At 35.3% G+C, this 16831-nt stretch overlaps 1 protein-coding gene across 3 annotated transcripts in view; it reads left to right on the top strand.

The window, feature by feature from the left end:
• The window catches only part of eif2b3 (eukaryotic translation initiation factor 2B, subunit 3 gamma), an 84518-nt gene that overhangs the window by 26917 nt on the left and 40770 nt on the right, over nucleotides 1-16831 (top strand). For 2 of the 3 annotated variants that reach the window (XM_056477887.1, XM_056477879.1), the window contains 2 exons: nucleotides 14832-14991; nucleotides 15261-15372. In XM_056477887.1, coding sequence (XP_056333862.1) covers nucleotides 14832-14991; nucleotides 15261-15372 — 272 coding nt within the window. Of the gene's footprint in view, nucleotides 1-6320; nucleotides 6421-14831; nucleotides 14992-15260; nucleotides 15373-16831 lie in introns of those variants that run through there. The other variant, XM_056477895.1, reaches the window with a different exon arrangement.

Here is a 16831-nt window from a genome sequence, read left to right as displayed (position 1 = left end):
ACAATGATAAGCTCTGGAATTTTTACTCAATATTGATCTACGAGCCAATCACAGAGCAAAAATGTGCATCAATGCTAATCTAAAAGTGTGTTGATAGTTTGGATGCAACGATTATATATTTTGGGTTGTACGATTATATTTTGGTTGTATAATCTGAGGAATAATTACGGTTCAAGGATATCACGATTATTATGCATTCATTAATTTCAAAACATTACTAGTTTAGAAAATCACATGAAAACTCCTTATATTTTAAAGGGTTGTTTATTGCTGCTCAGTTACCAAATATACTACAATAATGATATAATAAGTAATAATAATAATAATAATAATAATAATAATAAATAATAATAATAAAAATACATAACAGTACAGCACAAAATAATAAATAATAATAATAATAATATTTCTCTTTGGACTTAAAAAAAGTAAAAAAGTTTTGGCATTTAAACAAGTAATAATTTTACTCTAAAAATAAATGACAGAACAATGAATGAAGGAATAAATAAAAATAAGGATAAGTAAAAAATGTTTTGACTAATATAAATCTAAGTATTTCCCTTTTTAAAGAGAACAAATGTTTGTCAAATGTAGTTTTTGTCACATGGGGAGCTCACAGCATTCTTTCAACTAGGTGCGCCTGGAAAGCATGTGCACGTCGCAACTATGCACGCAAAAAAAGAAATAACAACTTGCGCACACAAAATACGTAATATGTGAACAGCCCTTAGTTAATAGCCTCAGCCACAGTTAATCCAATGTGTGTGCGTATTAGCCTCGGTGTACGAGCTTGGAAATTTAAACTAGCGCACAGTTGGCACTTATTTAGTTTCAGTTTTGTTCAATGCAGAAATGTGCTGCTGAGAAGCCTTTACGATTAATTAACCATAACGAATTAAAGCGCAGTTAATAGTGAAATCGGTTAATCATTGCATTTCTGGTTGGAGTGTTCCGAAGTTTTGACCATTGAAAATGTATTGGTCTAAAATATGTCATGCCATATAATGGACCCTCTAATTTTTGTGGCTTCAGTCATTTTTTGCGGTGCACTTTTAAATCTGGAAGAATAAACAACTTATAACAAAATATATATTGTTATTGTGCAATATGGAAAATTATTTATCAATTTATCATTTTTGCCAAATATTTAATGATTCAATACAATTTCTAATCAAATCTAAATTTCATGTAAATGGCCGATATTATATTGAATTGTGATCAAATTTGTCAATAACAATAATAAGCTCTGGACTTTTTACTTCATATTGATCTACGAGCCACTCAGACAGCAGAAATGTGCATCAACGGGAATCTAAAAGTGTGTTGATATCAGAGATGTACCAAATTTACAGAAATATATATCGTTATCATTCAATATGGAAAATAATTATCCAGATTGCATTTTTGCCATATCACTCAGCCCTAGATGATTGTAAAAATGTATAAATTACAATTTTATTTAATGATTCAATACAATTTCTAATCATATCTAAATTTAAAGTAAATGCTTTAATTTAAAATGTGTGCTCGCATGCATTTTGATTACAACATTTGACAGAAATAAAAAATCAGCATGTTGATGATAAACTTTGCAGTGTAAAATATGAGTTACAAAAAAAAAGAAAAAAAAATTCCCCCGACAAGTGGTCCCAGACTTTTGTGCCCCACTGAAGTCATTTCAGATAATAACAGCTGCTAAAAGATTAATTAGATTGTTTCTGAAGTCCAAATATTGTGTCTATCATAATCAGATGCATAAGTACATTTGTATCATACTTTTTCCACACTACACTTATGACAGTGTAAAATCTCAGAGAGAGGGATGTCTTAAACATGTGCGAACGCTCATCGCAGGAGATTAGCTCTCAATAAATATCAGTGCAGTGGAAAAGGGAATGTTGAGGAGGAGGGCCTGCCGGAGCACGCTAACCGCACAGATGCATTTATTTCTAATCCTAGAGAGAAATGAGAGATTAAAAGCATTGAGTTGCAGAGCCCTCCAGTGCACGAACAGCCCCACTACGTGTTGAGAGATGAGCGCTGGCAATAGGGGCCCTAAATCCCCATTTATTGTATGGTCTAAACACATAGTCTACTCCCTTGCTTCGGCAAACAACACGGACATAATGGAAGCATCTGACAGAGTGCCCGACTTTTAAAGCACTCTTTCATTAGCCCTTGTTTGAGTTCATACTGATGCATTGAGTCAATGTTTGTACAGAAACTGAATAATCTTCGTGTTGTGTAGCATTCTGCTGGCTTTTGTTAGTAATAAGGCTCCGAGTTCACCAGGATCAAGTCGTTCCCGATCAACTTGTGTACTCATTTTTCCTGAAAAAATGCACTTACATGTTTTAGTGTGCACCAGGTGGTCTGGGGTAAATGAGAATCTGCATTTTTTGCTCAGTTTTTGGCCTTTTGAGATGATTTTTATGTACAATGCAAAATTTTTACGTCACCGAATTAAACCAAGAAACGATCCCCAGAGTCTCTGTCAGCTTGAGTCTTAAGAGTTCAGAGTTGTTGCTTTTTCCAATTTTTTATTATGTTTTGTCAGAGAAAAAAAAAATATTCCTTCATATGGACTTATAAATCACACGTCATTTTTTTGAGTGGAGAAGTTACAACACTGTCAGAAAAAAAGGTATGGTTGGGTCCATTTGTGAACACTTGGGGTACAAATGGTGAAAATGCACCCTCAATGGTTCATAGTAGCACCTTATAATACTCATATGCACCATTTAAGGGTAAAAAAATTTACAAATATGTTTCCAACTGTCAAAGGGTCCATGTTTGGACCAATTAAGGCCCAAACAAAAGTACAATCGTGTATAAAAGGGTTTTTCATTTATATCAAGACAATAATTGTCATGAGTTGTTGGTTATTTGGTAGAAATGCATCCTGTACATTTAACAATAAAATAATTTCATTATATTAAACATGGTCTTATAAGTAATATTATAAATGTATAACTTTGATTAAAGAAAATGTAAACATAAAATAAATGTGAAGTGAATTGGGTTATAAAATCTAACAAAATAGTACTGCCAAAATAATACACCTAAGAACAAATAATAGATTTAAAAGGTCAAAACATTGAGTCAATGTTTGTACAGAAACTGAATAATCTTCGTGTTCAGCATTCTGCTGGCTTTTGTTAGTAATAAGGCTCTGAGTTCATCAGGATCAAGTTGTTCCCAACTTGGTGTACTCATTTTTCCTGAAAAAATTCACTTATATGTTTTCAGTGTGCACCAGGTAGTTTGGGAGAAAAAAAAATCTGCATTTTTTGCTCTGTTTTTGTCATTTTGAGATGATCTTTATGTACAATGCAAAATTTTGACGTCACCGAATTAAACTAAGAAACTGTCCCAAGAGTTTCTGTCAGTTTGAAGAGTTCAGACTTGTTTGTTTTGTTAGAGAAAAAAAAAAAAAAAATATATATATATATATATATATATATTTTTTTTTTTTTTTCTCCCTTCATATGGACTTATAAATCACACATAATTTTTTGGGGAGGAGAGGTTACAAAGCAATATACAATAGTTATCTTAGATAAATAAATAATTGAAGAAACAACTTCAAGTGTTTTAAACTATTACACAAAACTGAGTTGTACGAATTTTCAAAACAGTTCCTGTGTTGATATACATAAAATTCTCTATAGAAATCTTAGCATAATAATCCATATACAGTTGGTTCAGAATTATTAGACCCCCTGTTTATTTTTTTCCCCCAATTTCTGTTTTACGGGAGAAGATTTTTTCAACACATTTCTAAACATAGTTTTAATAACTCATTTCTAATACTGATTTATTTTATTTTTTGCCACGATGACAGTAATAATATTTGACTAGATATTTTCCAAGACACTTCTATACAAAGTGACATTTTAGAAGCTTAACTAGGTTAATTAGGCAGGTTAAAGTAATTAGTCAAGTTATTGTATAATGATGGTTTGTTCTGTTGTTTTCTGTCGAAAAAAAAATTGCTTAAAGAGGCTAATAACTTTGACCTTAAAATGGTTCATAAAAAATAACAAACTGCTTTTATTCTAGCCAAAATAAAACAAATAAGACTTTCACTAGAAGAAAAAATATTATCAGACATACTGGGAAAATGGCACAGTAGGTAGTGCTGTCACCTCAAAGCAAGAAGGTCGCTGGTTGGAGCCCCGGCTGGGTCAGTTGGCGTTTCTGTGTGGAGTTTGCAGGTTCTCCCCTGATTTCGCGTGGGTTTTCTTCTCCGGGTGCTCCGGTTTTTCCCCACAGTCCAAAGACATGCAGTACAGGTTGAATTGGAAGGCTAAATTGTTCCATAGTGTATGAGTGTGAGTGAGTGTGTATGGATGATTCCCAGGGATGAGTTGTGGCTGGAAGGGCTTCCGCTGCGTGAAACATGTGCTGGATAGGTTGGCGATTCATTCCGCTGTGGTGACCCCGGATTAATAAAATATCTAAGCCGAAAACAAAATGAATGAACGAATGATACTGTGAAAATTTACTTGCTCTGTTATCATCAATTGGGAAATATTTAAAAAGAAAAAGAATTCAAAGGGGGGGCTAATAATTCTGACTTCAATTGTTATGTGCCGACGTGGTGTGAAAATATATTCAACAAGGCGGCAACACTAAAGCTCCAAAAATACCAATTTATTAAATTAAAAAGGCCAACACAAAGCGTGTAACGTTTGGTCAACAACAGATGTTGACCAAAGTCTTTTATAAAACAACCAACATACAAAATCTATACTTGTATATAAACAAAATATGTAAAACAAATTAAAATTAATTAATTATAATCAAAAGCAAGAGACGGAAGGTGATTTTAAATTTTTTTTTTTAAATGAGACTTAAAAGCACCAAGGGAAGAGCATGACCTGATATGTAAAGGCAGACCATTCCACAGACGAGGATTACATGTCTTAAACATCTAAATTAAAATACATTTTTGAAAATTGTTATAGATCCTAAATTCAAACTTGTATCGCACCCATGAGAATACAACAAAAACAATAAAATACACTTTAAAGTGTAAGAAAGCAGTGTATTTGTATGGGATTTTGAATTCAATTCTCATTTGATTACTTGTTAAAATAGTTAAATGTGAGCAAGTTTTGCATGGCACCTTCAACTCTCAACTCAACTCATTTAAATCATTTAAAGTGTAAAATAAATGTAGCGCAATCACTAATATTTTAGTAAGTTCTGGTAAGAATAAGTTTATGGTTTCATTTTGCATAAAAGTTTCACAGAATGATGACGAAATATTATTTCACTCATATTTTGACATTTTAATAACTTTTGACATTTTAAACACTTTCAGTTATTTGAAACACTGACGAAAACACTTAGCTAGAATTTAATGTGCATTTACTTAGCTAATTGGTAAAACCTTAACTTAAATTTATACAGTATTTTCTAGTGCTGGGCAAAAATTCATTGTGATTAATCGCATCCAAAATAAAAGTTTGTTTAGACGTGTGTGTGTGTACTGTGTTTAATTATTATGTATATATAAATACACAAATGCATACATATATTTGAATTTTTTTTATTTATACTTAGATATGCAAATTATATAGAAATTGAAATAGCTGTGTAACAAAATTCTTTTGAATAGCTTCGTTTCTATGTATGTATGTGTGTGTGTTTATTACTCATACATCATAAATATATATAAAACACACATCCATATATTATGTCAAAACAAACTTTTATTTTGGATGTGACTAATCTTTGGCCAGCACTAATATTTTCTCAGTATTATTCTTGTTTTCTTGGGTCAAACTCTAAAGGTTTGCCAGTGAATCTCTTTTCAAATTGCAACATTTTTTATGCTAATGTTTATTGTTTTTCAGCCCGCAACTTAACATAGTAATGACAGCCCAATTGTGAGCCCACGTCCATAGCGGCAGCTGACTGAGCTGCATTTCTCCTTCCCTTCCTTTTTATTCCCTCTTATCCTGCGCTCGTCTCTCCACCCTCTTCCTCCGCTCTCCTCTTGGGTGGTCTCACCTGGCAGGCCCAGGGGGCAGCCAAGCAGAACTGGGAGTGTCTGTGGGTGGCCTGACCTCCCTGTGCCTCTCCTCCAGAGCAGCGCAGAACCACGGCCTACACTGAAAGGCCCAGCGTCAGCGTCAGAGTCAGCGGCGCTCAGATGATCCAACAGCTGACGCCCACTGCAGGACTGATCCAGCCTTCCGCCGGCCAAGAGGGCACGACCATTGTCAGGCCTCAGGCATTTGGCCACTTGTCGTGTCCCCTCAAAAATAGAAACCCCGGCTATGAAATGCTAAGTGGTTAGAGCTGCAGGGACAGATCGATTTACTTGGGTGGTTTACGATGGGTGGCCTGGCGTTGGTCACATTTTTTGCGTTTCATCAGCACACATTCCTGGTCGACTGTGAAGTCATGGTAAATGTTTGGATGTTTGAGCGTTGGCTGTTCTGTGGTTGCTTCGACTTCGCTCTGCAATTCTTTTATGTACTGCGGGAATGGAGTACACATTTACAGACATAGCCTGCCGATTGGCTATTTTGGTGACTGCACTTAAAGGAATAGTTCACCCAGGATTGAAAAACAAAAGAAATGTTTTCATTTACTTCACCTTGTGTCGTTACAAACTTGTATGTCTTTCTGTGACATTCAGAAGATGTTTTTAAAAATGTTGAATCGATGCGTAAAATGTAATTGAGTGTAATTTGAGCTTTCAGTATGTAAAGATTTAGCCTATTTATTTATCTTATCTTCTTAACATCTTGAAACCTTTGACACACACTCAATGGTCATATACTGTTCAAATAGAGCATTCTTTATTTTAATGTCATGCAAAGAAATAAAGCCAGCTCCCTATGGCATAGTGGATTTAGACTCTAATTATAGCAGTGTGGTTTTAATTACCTGATCTTTCAACATGATGCTGGTGAATTGAAGGTGTTGCGCAAACTTATCTGCATCGCTGTGATCAGCTTTCTTTGGTGCAGCTTTCTCGTTATTCTTTTTTGTTTATGTTTTATTGAGAGAAAAGAGAATTATTTATATATTAATGTTGCAGTCTTAGTGTTCATTATTATTATTGTTTAAAACAAAAAAACCCAACAACTTCAATCTCCTGTGCACGAGTGTGAGCACGAGTAGCAAGTTGCTGGTTACAGTTAACTTAATAGCCACAGGTGTCACTAATAGCAATGGTTTCTACATATAGCCTCTTCAATGAGAAAATCACAGAAAAATATGTTTGCCAAATTCAATTAATTATAAATTAAAGCAATTTCATGTCACGTTTGTGGTTCTCAATCAGTGGACTGGGATTAAACAACCAGATCTGTATCCAGGGTGTCCACGGGGTCTTAAAATGTCTTAAATTTCCCAAAAAAGATATATTTTAGGATTTTAAAAGTCTAAAATTGACTGAAATATTGTGTTGTAGGTTTTTAAATCATTTTGAACAGGTTTTAATTTTCCAATGTCTATGTAAAGTTATCCAATTGGCCCAACACCTGAACAAACTAAATTTGTATTTTTTTTTGACGCAGGTAAAAATCTTTTCCATTGGCTCAACCGGGCCATTAGAAAAAATGTGTTTGGCCCTGCAGAAGTCTAAAATTTCATTCATAATGGTCTTAAAAAGTCTTAAATTTGACTTTATGAAACCTGCAGAAACTCTGTAATCACCCCCATACCCTCATTCATTATCACTGTAAAAAAAAAAATTTATGCTGCTTTAACTTATTTTAACAAGTTAATCAAGTTACAACTAAAGGTTTAACTTAATATTTTTAGTCCATTTGATTGATGTAAATTGAGATGACTAGTAAAGTTCATTTGATTCAACTAAAAAAGGTAAATCAGCAAGAATTTATACAGTTTACAAATATAGTCTACTTGAAGAAGTAAATGAACACAAGTGAGGGAATTTGAGCACTTGTTTGCTGATTGATTAAATCCCTCAAATAAAGTAGATTTTCAACTGCTTGGTCAGTCCCTGTGATCGTTATTTAGCACTTAGCCTGCTGTCTATTAGTATTTAAACTAAGAATTTCAATTTCTGTCATGTATACAAACGTTGCTTTAATTAAATAATAGTTTATTTGGAAACTTACACTGTAAGGATTCTGCTCTGGATGCTATCTTGTGGTCAGTTGTGGAATTTCATTCAGTGTGCGATCTCTCACAATGCATTATATGTATATTCTATCTGTTGAGTGTACATGGGTTGTACACTTGTTATTGCAATGCATTGTAGGATTTATTGAGTGTACTTCAGATCATCCGCTATAGTTTTGGACACCACTAGAAATTTAACGGTATAGTTTGTGATTCCAGGTACAGTTCTAGTGGACGTGTAAAACTTTTTTTTTTCAGGTTGAAATTGTAAGCCCCAAACCACCAACAACTGGAAAATCATGGAGACTTTTAAAACAGTTGTGGACAATAATTGTTCTTGGTGTTAAACATTTTTGGTTTTATAGTTAACTAAAACCATGAAAAATGTGAACTGAAATATTTTTTTTCTTAACATCTTTAGTGTGTAACCTGATGTTTAGCTGGAATAAAAGCGTAAATCACAATGTATACAAACTTTATTAACATTAAAAACTATAAAGACAAACTTAATAAAAAAATGTTATTGTTTAATAAAACAATGTTATCTCTAAAACAACACTAAATTAACAGTTGCTTGAGAACCACTGTGATAAACATTGCTGAAATGCACCCCTTGGGTCCGATCACTTTCATTAAACACTGGCAGTAACAGTATTATGATATGCTTATTATAAATAATTAGAATAAACAATTCTTCCTCCAAGTAATGTACTTCATTAGTCTAACTGTTTACACTTGGCAAGCAATGCAGTAATTTAAGACGTGTGATTAGAGCTGTCCGTGTATATCGCCTGTTTTACAGCTACTTTGAATGTGGCTCAGAACTTTAAAATGACTTTTATAATTACACATTATTTTCTTATTTTTATTGAATTGATGAAAGTTTTTCCACTCACATCTTTTCTGTGTTCATTGATTATTTTCAATACATTTTGTCTAAGGCTGCACAATATATCATTACAGCACTGATATAGCAAAGTGTGCATCCACAATAGTCACATCGCAGGATCTGCAATATACAGTCGGGATTAAATGACCCGATCCTTTTTTTTTGTTTTGCCCTCGATACTTTAGAGTATCTACCGATACCGAAACCCGATCCAATACTTCTATAATACATAAAAAAAGAATAAAGAAGAGCGAAGCCTGTTAACAGAGCACTTCTGTGATGTAGCTTGAACAATTAAGTAATAAATAACATCAATTCTTCTGCAACAGTAAATATAAAAAAGTCGAATATAAAAACAAATAGCACTTCAATGTAAAATACCCGGCAGGCAATCCCAAGTTTACATATCTCAGTTTGCTATGGCAATGTTGTCGTCATCAACTTTATAATACCTCGCACTTTCAGTTTCAAGCTGCTTCCGTGTTCTACTTTGCCAGCATTTAACCAATAGCATCTCTGCAACAAAGTGATGTCATGCCGCATGTGTTGCTGTTTCTGTGTGAAGTCAAGAAAGAGGTCTAACTCTGTGCTACCGCATAACCATAGATGTGTTGAAAAATAGTGAGAATATCCGAGTCCTGATCGGTATGTTAAGGTTGAGTCTGAAACCGCGTGATCTGGCCCGATTTCCGACCACATGATCGGATTTGGACATCCCTAGTCGGGATTATAGTTGACCAGGAGCCACAGTTGAAAGCATGCTTGATTTGTGGAGTCGCTGCAATTTTTTCCATAAAGTTACCAAAACAGAAAGTTTATCGTTTGCATGTGGTTTTATGGCCTATGACTGTGTGAGCATTTCAAACCAGTTTAAAGCATTCATTCATTCATTTTATTTTCGGCTTAGTCCCTTTATTAATCTGGGTTCGCCACAGCGGAATGAACCGACAACTTATCCAGCACATGTTTTACACAGCGGATGCCCTTCCAGCTGAATCAAATGAAATCATCCCAGTCTCACTCACTCACTTTCCTTGGGCTTACTTTCACCACAGCAGAATGAACCGCCAATTACTCTGACATATGTTTTATGTGGCGGATGCCATGCCAGCCACAATTTAGCACTGGAAAATTATCCCAGTCAATCTAGTATTATCAATTCTTTCAAAATAGAGCTGTTAAAGGCATCTAGTAAAATTAAACTCAATATCACAATATGTATCGCAGAAAAATGGTAAAGTATGGTGAAGTTTGTTCCTCGCCACCATCACCACTGGCTTGCTTGGTTTGGGACTTGTGGAGCTGCGCATCGATGGATTTGCTCTTCAGTGTTTGGACTTCCAGCAGTGAAATTTAAACCACACTGAATTGAACTAAACTGAACTTAATCTCTGAAAATTGGACTGACGCGGTTTCAATTTACTAGAACTTCTATATGAAGCTGCTTTGACACAATCTACTAATAGAAATAAACATGAATTAACTTGAATTGAATATCATAATATCAGTATTAACCAATATCTTGCAGTCCTAATTCTGTCAGATAATGCCATTTTAGTCGGCGCCAGTTGTGTAGTGGTTAGCGTGACACATTTACTCCGGTGCTCACGGCGACCCGAGTTCGATTCCGCCTCGTGGTCCTATGCCGATCCTTCCCCTCTCTCTGCTCCCCACGCTTTCCTGTCTATACTCTCTGAAAAACCCCTAAAAAAAAAAGATAATGCCATTTAAAGAAATAATAAACTGTACAATGTCTGCAAACGATTTCCCTTGAAATATGTGAATAATACATAAACAGTAGTGGAGGTTGTGTGTGGCTCTGACTTTGTTGAATTTGTAAGGCTTCATATGTGTGAAATTTAATACTAGCATTCAGGGTTTGCCGTGGTTGGTGAAAAAGCATTTATCTCCTTCCTCGGTAGCACAGTTTGCTCAGTCTAAGCAGACAGTGCTGTGCACCCTGTTATCTTTCGAGCATGTGTCCGCCGGTTGCTCCTGGGTTTTCTGCTCCGGGGCCAGAACAAGAGAACCGGAACTGTATCGGAGCAGAGCGTCACGGCAGGGCCTCTCTCTGGGCCTCCCCAATGAGGCATGCAGCTCTGCCTGAGCCAGGCACGCTCTGACGGCCTGTTCCCCACTCCTGCTCCCATGTTTATTTATCCACAGGCCTGAGATGGACTGAGCAGATGGGAACCAGACAACTCAAACAGAAACAATGGCAAAGGCGAGCAGGATTTATCGCTGGGTTCCTCTCCATGCCTGCACTCACTCATACACACACTCACGCACACGTGTACACACGCAAACTGTTGCATAGCACGGCGCTTATTTAAGAAGCTGGGGCTCTTTTATCACGTCATTCTCTTTTGTTGTTGTAACTATTGTCAGAAGTCAGTGTAATCCAGTGTCTTATGCCATGGAAGTTACGTTTTGAACTATGGCTCAGCATGTGCAAATACCACATATAACAACATTTTTACTCCAAACTCGCTTCATAACTTCAGTTGTGTGTTCGAAATAAGTCCTCCTTTGAGATGATACCATAGTCGTGGGATTAGTCATGCTGAATCAACGAATGCAGTCAATTCTTCTGTTTATAATGCAACACTCGAATGGGAATTTGCTGGGTTTCTTCTTCGTGACTTATTTGGAGTTTCTGCGTAAGAGCGCCCTCCAGGCTTCAGAGTAAATTTACTGCACAACCTTGCTTCCCTGACAAGCGGTGCATGACAATAGCAGCTTTACTCAGCCATGTTTCCGATTTTCATTTCTATTTATCACCCAGCCCTTAAACATACTAATGAAACCCGGCCATACAGAAACTGCCATGCATTTGCACCTAAAAATATCTTCCTTTGGATTTTATTCATTAAAAATGACAAATTCTATGGATTTCCATGATATCCAGCTGATTTCTTTTATTTTTTTATTTGATTATTTTCATAGATTCTGGAGCTTAAAATACCTGTATTGTGGTCAGTAGACAATGTGCAGATGCCCCTATTGTTGGTAGTTGAAGATTGGATAGATTTGATTGATATGAGAGTAGAGGTGGTGCAACTAAAATGATGTCAAGGCCATCCATTTTGAAGCGATTCTAAACTACAGTAAATAATCAAACCGAACTGAAGTAAAGCAGGCTGAACCCAGTCTTGTAGAGCTAAGTCATACCACGCCATGAAAAAAAATATCTTTTCTGAAAACCTGGTTGTTCCTTTTTTGTAACACCCAGTTTCAAGAGCATAATATGCTTGTAAGAACTCAAGATGTAGGGCTAAAATTGAATATAATAGTCTAACAAGCTGAAACAATATGTCTGAGGTGTGAAATATTGACCCAAGCCATGGCAAAATAAACCGAACAAAATGTTATTGTGCTGATGAAACGCAAACACTGGTAAACAGCCTTGGTTAATTTGTTAGGGCACAAGATGTGCTTCTAGAACACTGGCACTTGTTGAATATTGTCTCATTTCTGACATTATATCCATTCATCCATCTGATTTGTCTGTCCCTCCTTCATTTAAGTCTCTTATCTATTTGTAACAGTAATGTATGGCTCTTTTCCAAATATCTTTTTGACTTTTACACTGTAAAAAACAAATATTAAAATGTATAGTAAAAAAGAAGAAGCTGTTGTTGCTAGTATTTCACAAAAATACAGTATAAACCGTAAAGTCATTTCTAATCTCTATGTTAATCTACCATATTTCATTCAATTATAGTGTTAATACACAGTGTTTTTGAAGTATTAACATCTACACATGCTCCAGTTTCCCCCACAGTCCAAAGACATGCGGTACAAGTGAATTGGGAAGGTTAAATTATCCGTAGTGGATGAGTGTGAATGGGTGTGTATGGATGTTTTCCAGAGATGGGTTGCAGCTGGAAGGGCATCCGCTGCATTAAACGTGTGCTGGATAAGTTGGCGTTTCACTACGCTGTGGCGACCCCGGATTTAGTTGTGAAAAAACCCAAAAGGAGAAAGTTGTGAGAAAAACTATTCCCACCAGCAGGGAAACATGCCTAATATATAGAAGGAGCTCAGTGTCATTCACACAACTACTAAACAACATAATGGTAACTAGGCATAAAATTTAAGTAATAATCATTTGATGTAACATTAAACTTTAATGTAGATAGCTAATGGTTTTTAAAAATATATAAACATACTTATGGTAACAAAAAGTACAAAAGGAAATGTTTTACGCGGAGAATTCTCGGAAAGTCAGTTTATGGTTATTTAATGTACATATTGACTGTTAATCTACTGTTAACCAAGTTACAAATTTTTACTGTTGCATCTTTAGGTTTTTTTGGTAAAGTTAAAACCACGGCCATTTTTTATAGCATGAAATTGAAAACCATTGGTTTGCTACTAGTCTGCCATTTCTCACCCAAAAATGAAAATTCCATCACTATTTACTGACTTATACACTTTACCGTAGTTCTTAACTTTAATGAATTTCCTTATGTTAAACACAAATCAACTATTGACATCTATATCAGCAACAAAAAATACAATGGAAGTCAATGACATTTTTTTCCAACAATCCTCAGTATACCTTTGTTTGTGTTCAACAGAAGATAAAATGTTTGGGTGAACCGTCTTTTTAAAGAGTAATGAAACCCCCCCTCTTTTGGTTTAAGTCTACCTCAGAATTTTTTCTAAAAAATGCTTCATGATGTGCATGGAGCGCTGAGAGCAGAGAGAGGAGTGAGTGTGGCCAGCAGAGCAGGGGAAAAAGAGGAGAGTGAACAACTGTTAGTTGGCACAAAACATGAGGAGACCCATTATTTTATAGTTTACGAAGTTAAAATGTAAAGAAATAAACAGTAAGTACTTTAATACCCTGCTACATATACATTATTCATAATTTCATATATACACATGGGATTTTAACTCGATTGTGATAAATGAGCGATTATTTTATTTATTTATTTTTATGTAATATTTTATACATTTATTTTTGTACAGTAAATATGCATTTATCTTTGATAAGCTGCTCTTGTTGCTCAGTTGTCTCAGTGTTTAAGTTGTCCATGCTTGACAAGTTAGTGGTATAACGTAATGGAGCAGGGTCACGTGACTTTACACACGGTAGAGAAAATAATCGAAAAAATTGACCTGGAAAAATTGTATCGATTATAGGTTCTGAATTTTCGAGTGATCACCCAGGCCTATCTCTTGCCCTATCTATTTCAACCAGTAGCCCTGCCGGTAATCTGTAAGTTTTTAAACATGGGTGAACAAGGCAGCAAGGATATAGACGATGTGTCTGAATGGTAACAAACTCAACTGGTAAAGAGCTTCACACATGGCAAAGACAGTCATTCTCCAATTCTCGTACAGCTCTCTTGACAAAAGTGCTTGCTATTAAACATGATGAAAGATGAAATTGGCTGACCAAAGCTCAAAATGATTCAGCTTTCCCCACAATTAAAGCTAACATGGGATAAATTGATGCTCAACGCACACAAATCTCTTAAAATATCAAAAAAAGTACTCGAGGGTTTCTTTAAACTTTAAGACTACTATATGGAAAATTGACATACATGTCTGTATCGTATATTGAACTCTTCTTATTTAAAAGCTGTTTTTCAGAGCGTCTGTAGTAAATGCTTTGATCGTTTTTTTTTTTGTTTTGCATTTCAGGCGTTTTTCAACTCAACTGGTGATTTCAAAACCTGAAAGTAATCATTCTAATTATGTGTAGGGAACATATTGCCCTTCCAGTGGACATTATAATCAAATTGTGGGTGGAAAAGTTGGATTGTTCTCTCTTGATGTTGGATTTAATATGATTTGTCTTTCTTTCCCTCACACACAGACAGACATTTTGGTGCTGAGCTGTGATTTGATAACTGATGTGGCCCTGCATGAGGTTGTGGACCTCTTCCGTGCACACAACGCCACGCTGTCCATGCTCATGAGCAAAGTGCACGAATTCACAGAGACCGTCCCGGGCCAAAAGGGCAAGAAAAAAGCAGGTACCATCACTCACCCAGACTTTTATTGAGATTTTGGTGTGGTTTTTGCTTTTGTTGCGCCATTTCCAATATCTGTCGACCATTTCCTCTTTCACTAATATGAACTAAAAGTGCATCCCGGAGGTCTGTATTATTCTGCATTTCTGCAGATCTTTCAGGTTGTTGACTTGCCATCTGTCTTGAGCCAAAAATATAGTTTGACTGTACAGTATCCTGCTGTAGTATTTTACGAGTTCACTGTGACCGACTGGAATTGTGCCCTGTGGCAGGAGAACAGCGGGACTTTGTCGGCGTGGACGTCACAGGGAAGAGGCTTCTGTTCATGGCCAATGAGGCAGATCTGGAGGAAGGCCTTGTTCTCCGGAAGTCCATCATGCGCAAGTAAGTGTCAACAACACTTGATGTTTATGCTGGTCATGGTACACTTCTTTTCATATCAACTTTATGCTGTGTGCTACTTACTTGGGCACTATCTTAGTAATTGATGTACCTCCAGCAAATATATTAAACAATATTTTATTTCTGTTCATTTGAATTTTGTTTGTTTTGAGGTAAATGGATGGTTTAACCAAAAAATAGAATTACCTTCACTGTTTGAGTTTCTTTCTTACTGTTGACACAAACATAAAAGAAGATATTTAGAAAAATGCTAACAATCAAATCAAATGTGAAACTGCACTGTTATGCTTTTCTTGCTTACAATTTATGTCTCGTTTCTAGTTCAAATATCTAATAATTCTTGTAAGACTTTATTTTGATGGTCCCTATTGCACATTTTGTTGACTAAAAGTTGCAATTGCAACTACATGCCATTTCATTCTCATTTGAGTATTAGTAGACTGTCAGCTTAATATCTTTAGATACTGCTCCTTCAACAGATATTTAACTGACTATAAGAAAGTTTCCAAGTACATGTCAACTTACACTGACCCTAACCCCAACCTAACAGTCTATTTATAATCAATTGAGAATTAATTGGCATGTAGATGCAATGTAACTTAAATTCAAAAAAATGTGTTAAAGGGATCATCAAAATAAAGTGATACCTAATTCTAAAATCAAGAAGCAAGTAAAACTATGTTAAAATTAATTGAGCGTTTCTTAAAACAAGCTAAAAAAAAACGCCAATGGGGTAATTAAAATATTAAAATATTCAGTAATTGTAAAATATTCTTACTTTTGAAAACAAGACAATATTTTTTACTTGTCTAGGAAATGTTTCTTGATGTAAGGATTTTAAAATATTTGGATTAGAAATCTATGTAAGAAAAGCATTTTTTGCCATGTACTGTTCTCAGAGAGGTGCTGATTCCTCGAAACAATGGCAACCTTATAGAGTGATGACCTGCTGTTTATGTGTACTGGCTAATTAAACTAAAGCCTCACTAACCTGCCATAAGTGCTGTCTGTCACACTTCATGCCTTTTACTTTCTTCGCTTCCTGACCTACCTCTGATTTTCTTCTGTCTTGTACTATTTTCTCGCTTGTTTTCTCTGTTCTTTGGATTTTCCCGCTGTCTGAGGTGTCTTTTGGAGCTGTTTTATTTAGTTTTTCTCCGAACTATGAGAAAATAGGCTTTATTAGACTGTTTAATCAGATGAGTGTTTAATGTGTGACGATTTCATTTCAGAAATAATTTTCTTATCATATGTGGAATTTTTGTTCATGTTTAAGTGCGTAAGTTTTTTTAATTTAATAGCTTTTACTAATGACTAGGCCCACACGGAATCTGCACGATCCACAGATTTCCACAGATTTTTAGACAATCATGGAGTCTATGTATTTACTTGCGTAAATGTGTAAATTTATATTTATTCAGTTTTTAAATTCATTTCATGA

This window comes from Danio aesculapii, chromosome 2 (assembly GCF_903798145.1).
Source record: "Danio aesculapii chromosome 2, fDanAes4.1, whole genome shotgun sequence".
NCBI classification, from domain to species: domain Eukaryota; kingdom Metazoa; phylum Chordata; class Actinopteri; order Cypriniformes; family Danionidae; genus Danio; species Danio aesculapii.
The sequence above is the reverse complement of the archived record's forward strand: the minus strand, read 5'-3'. Positions and strand labels throughout refer to the sequence as shown.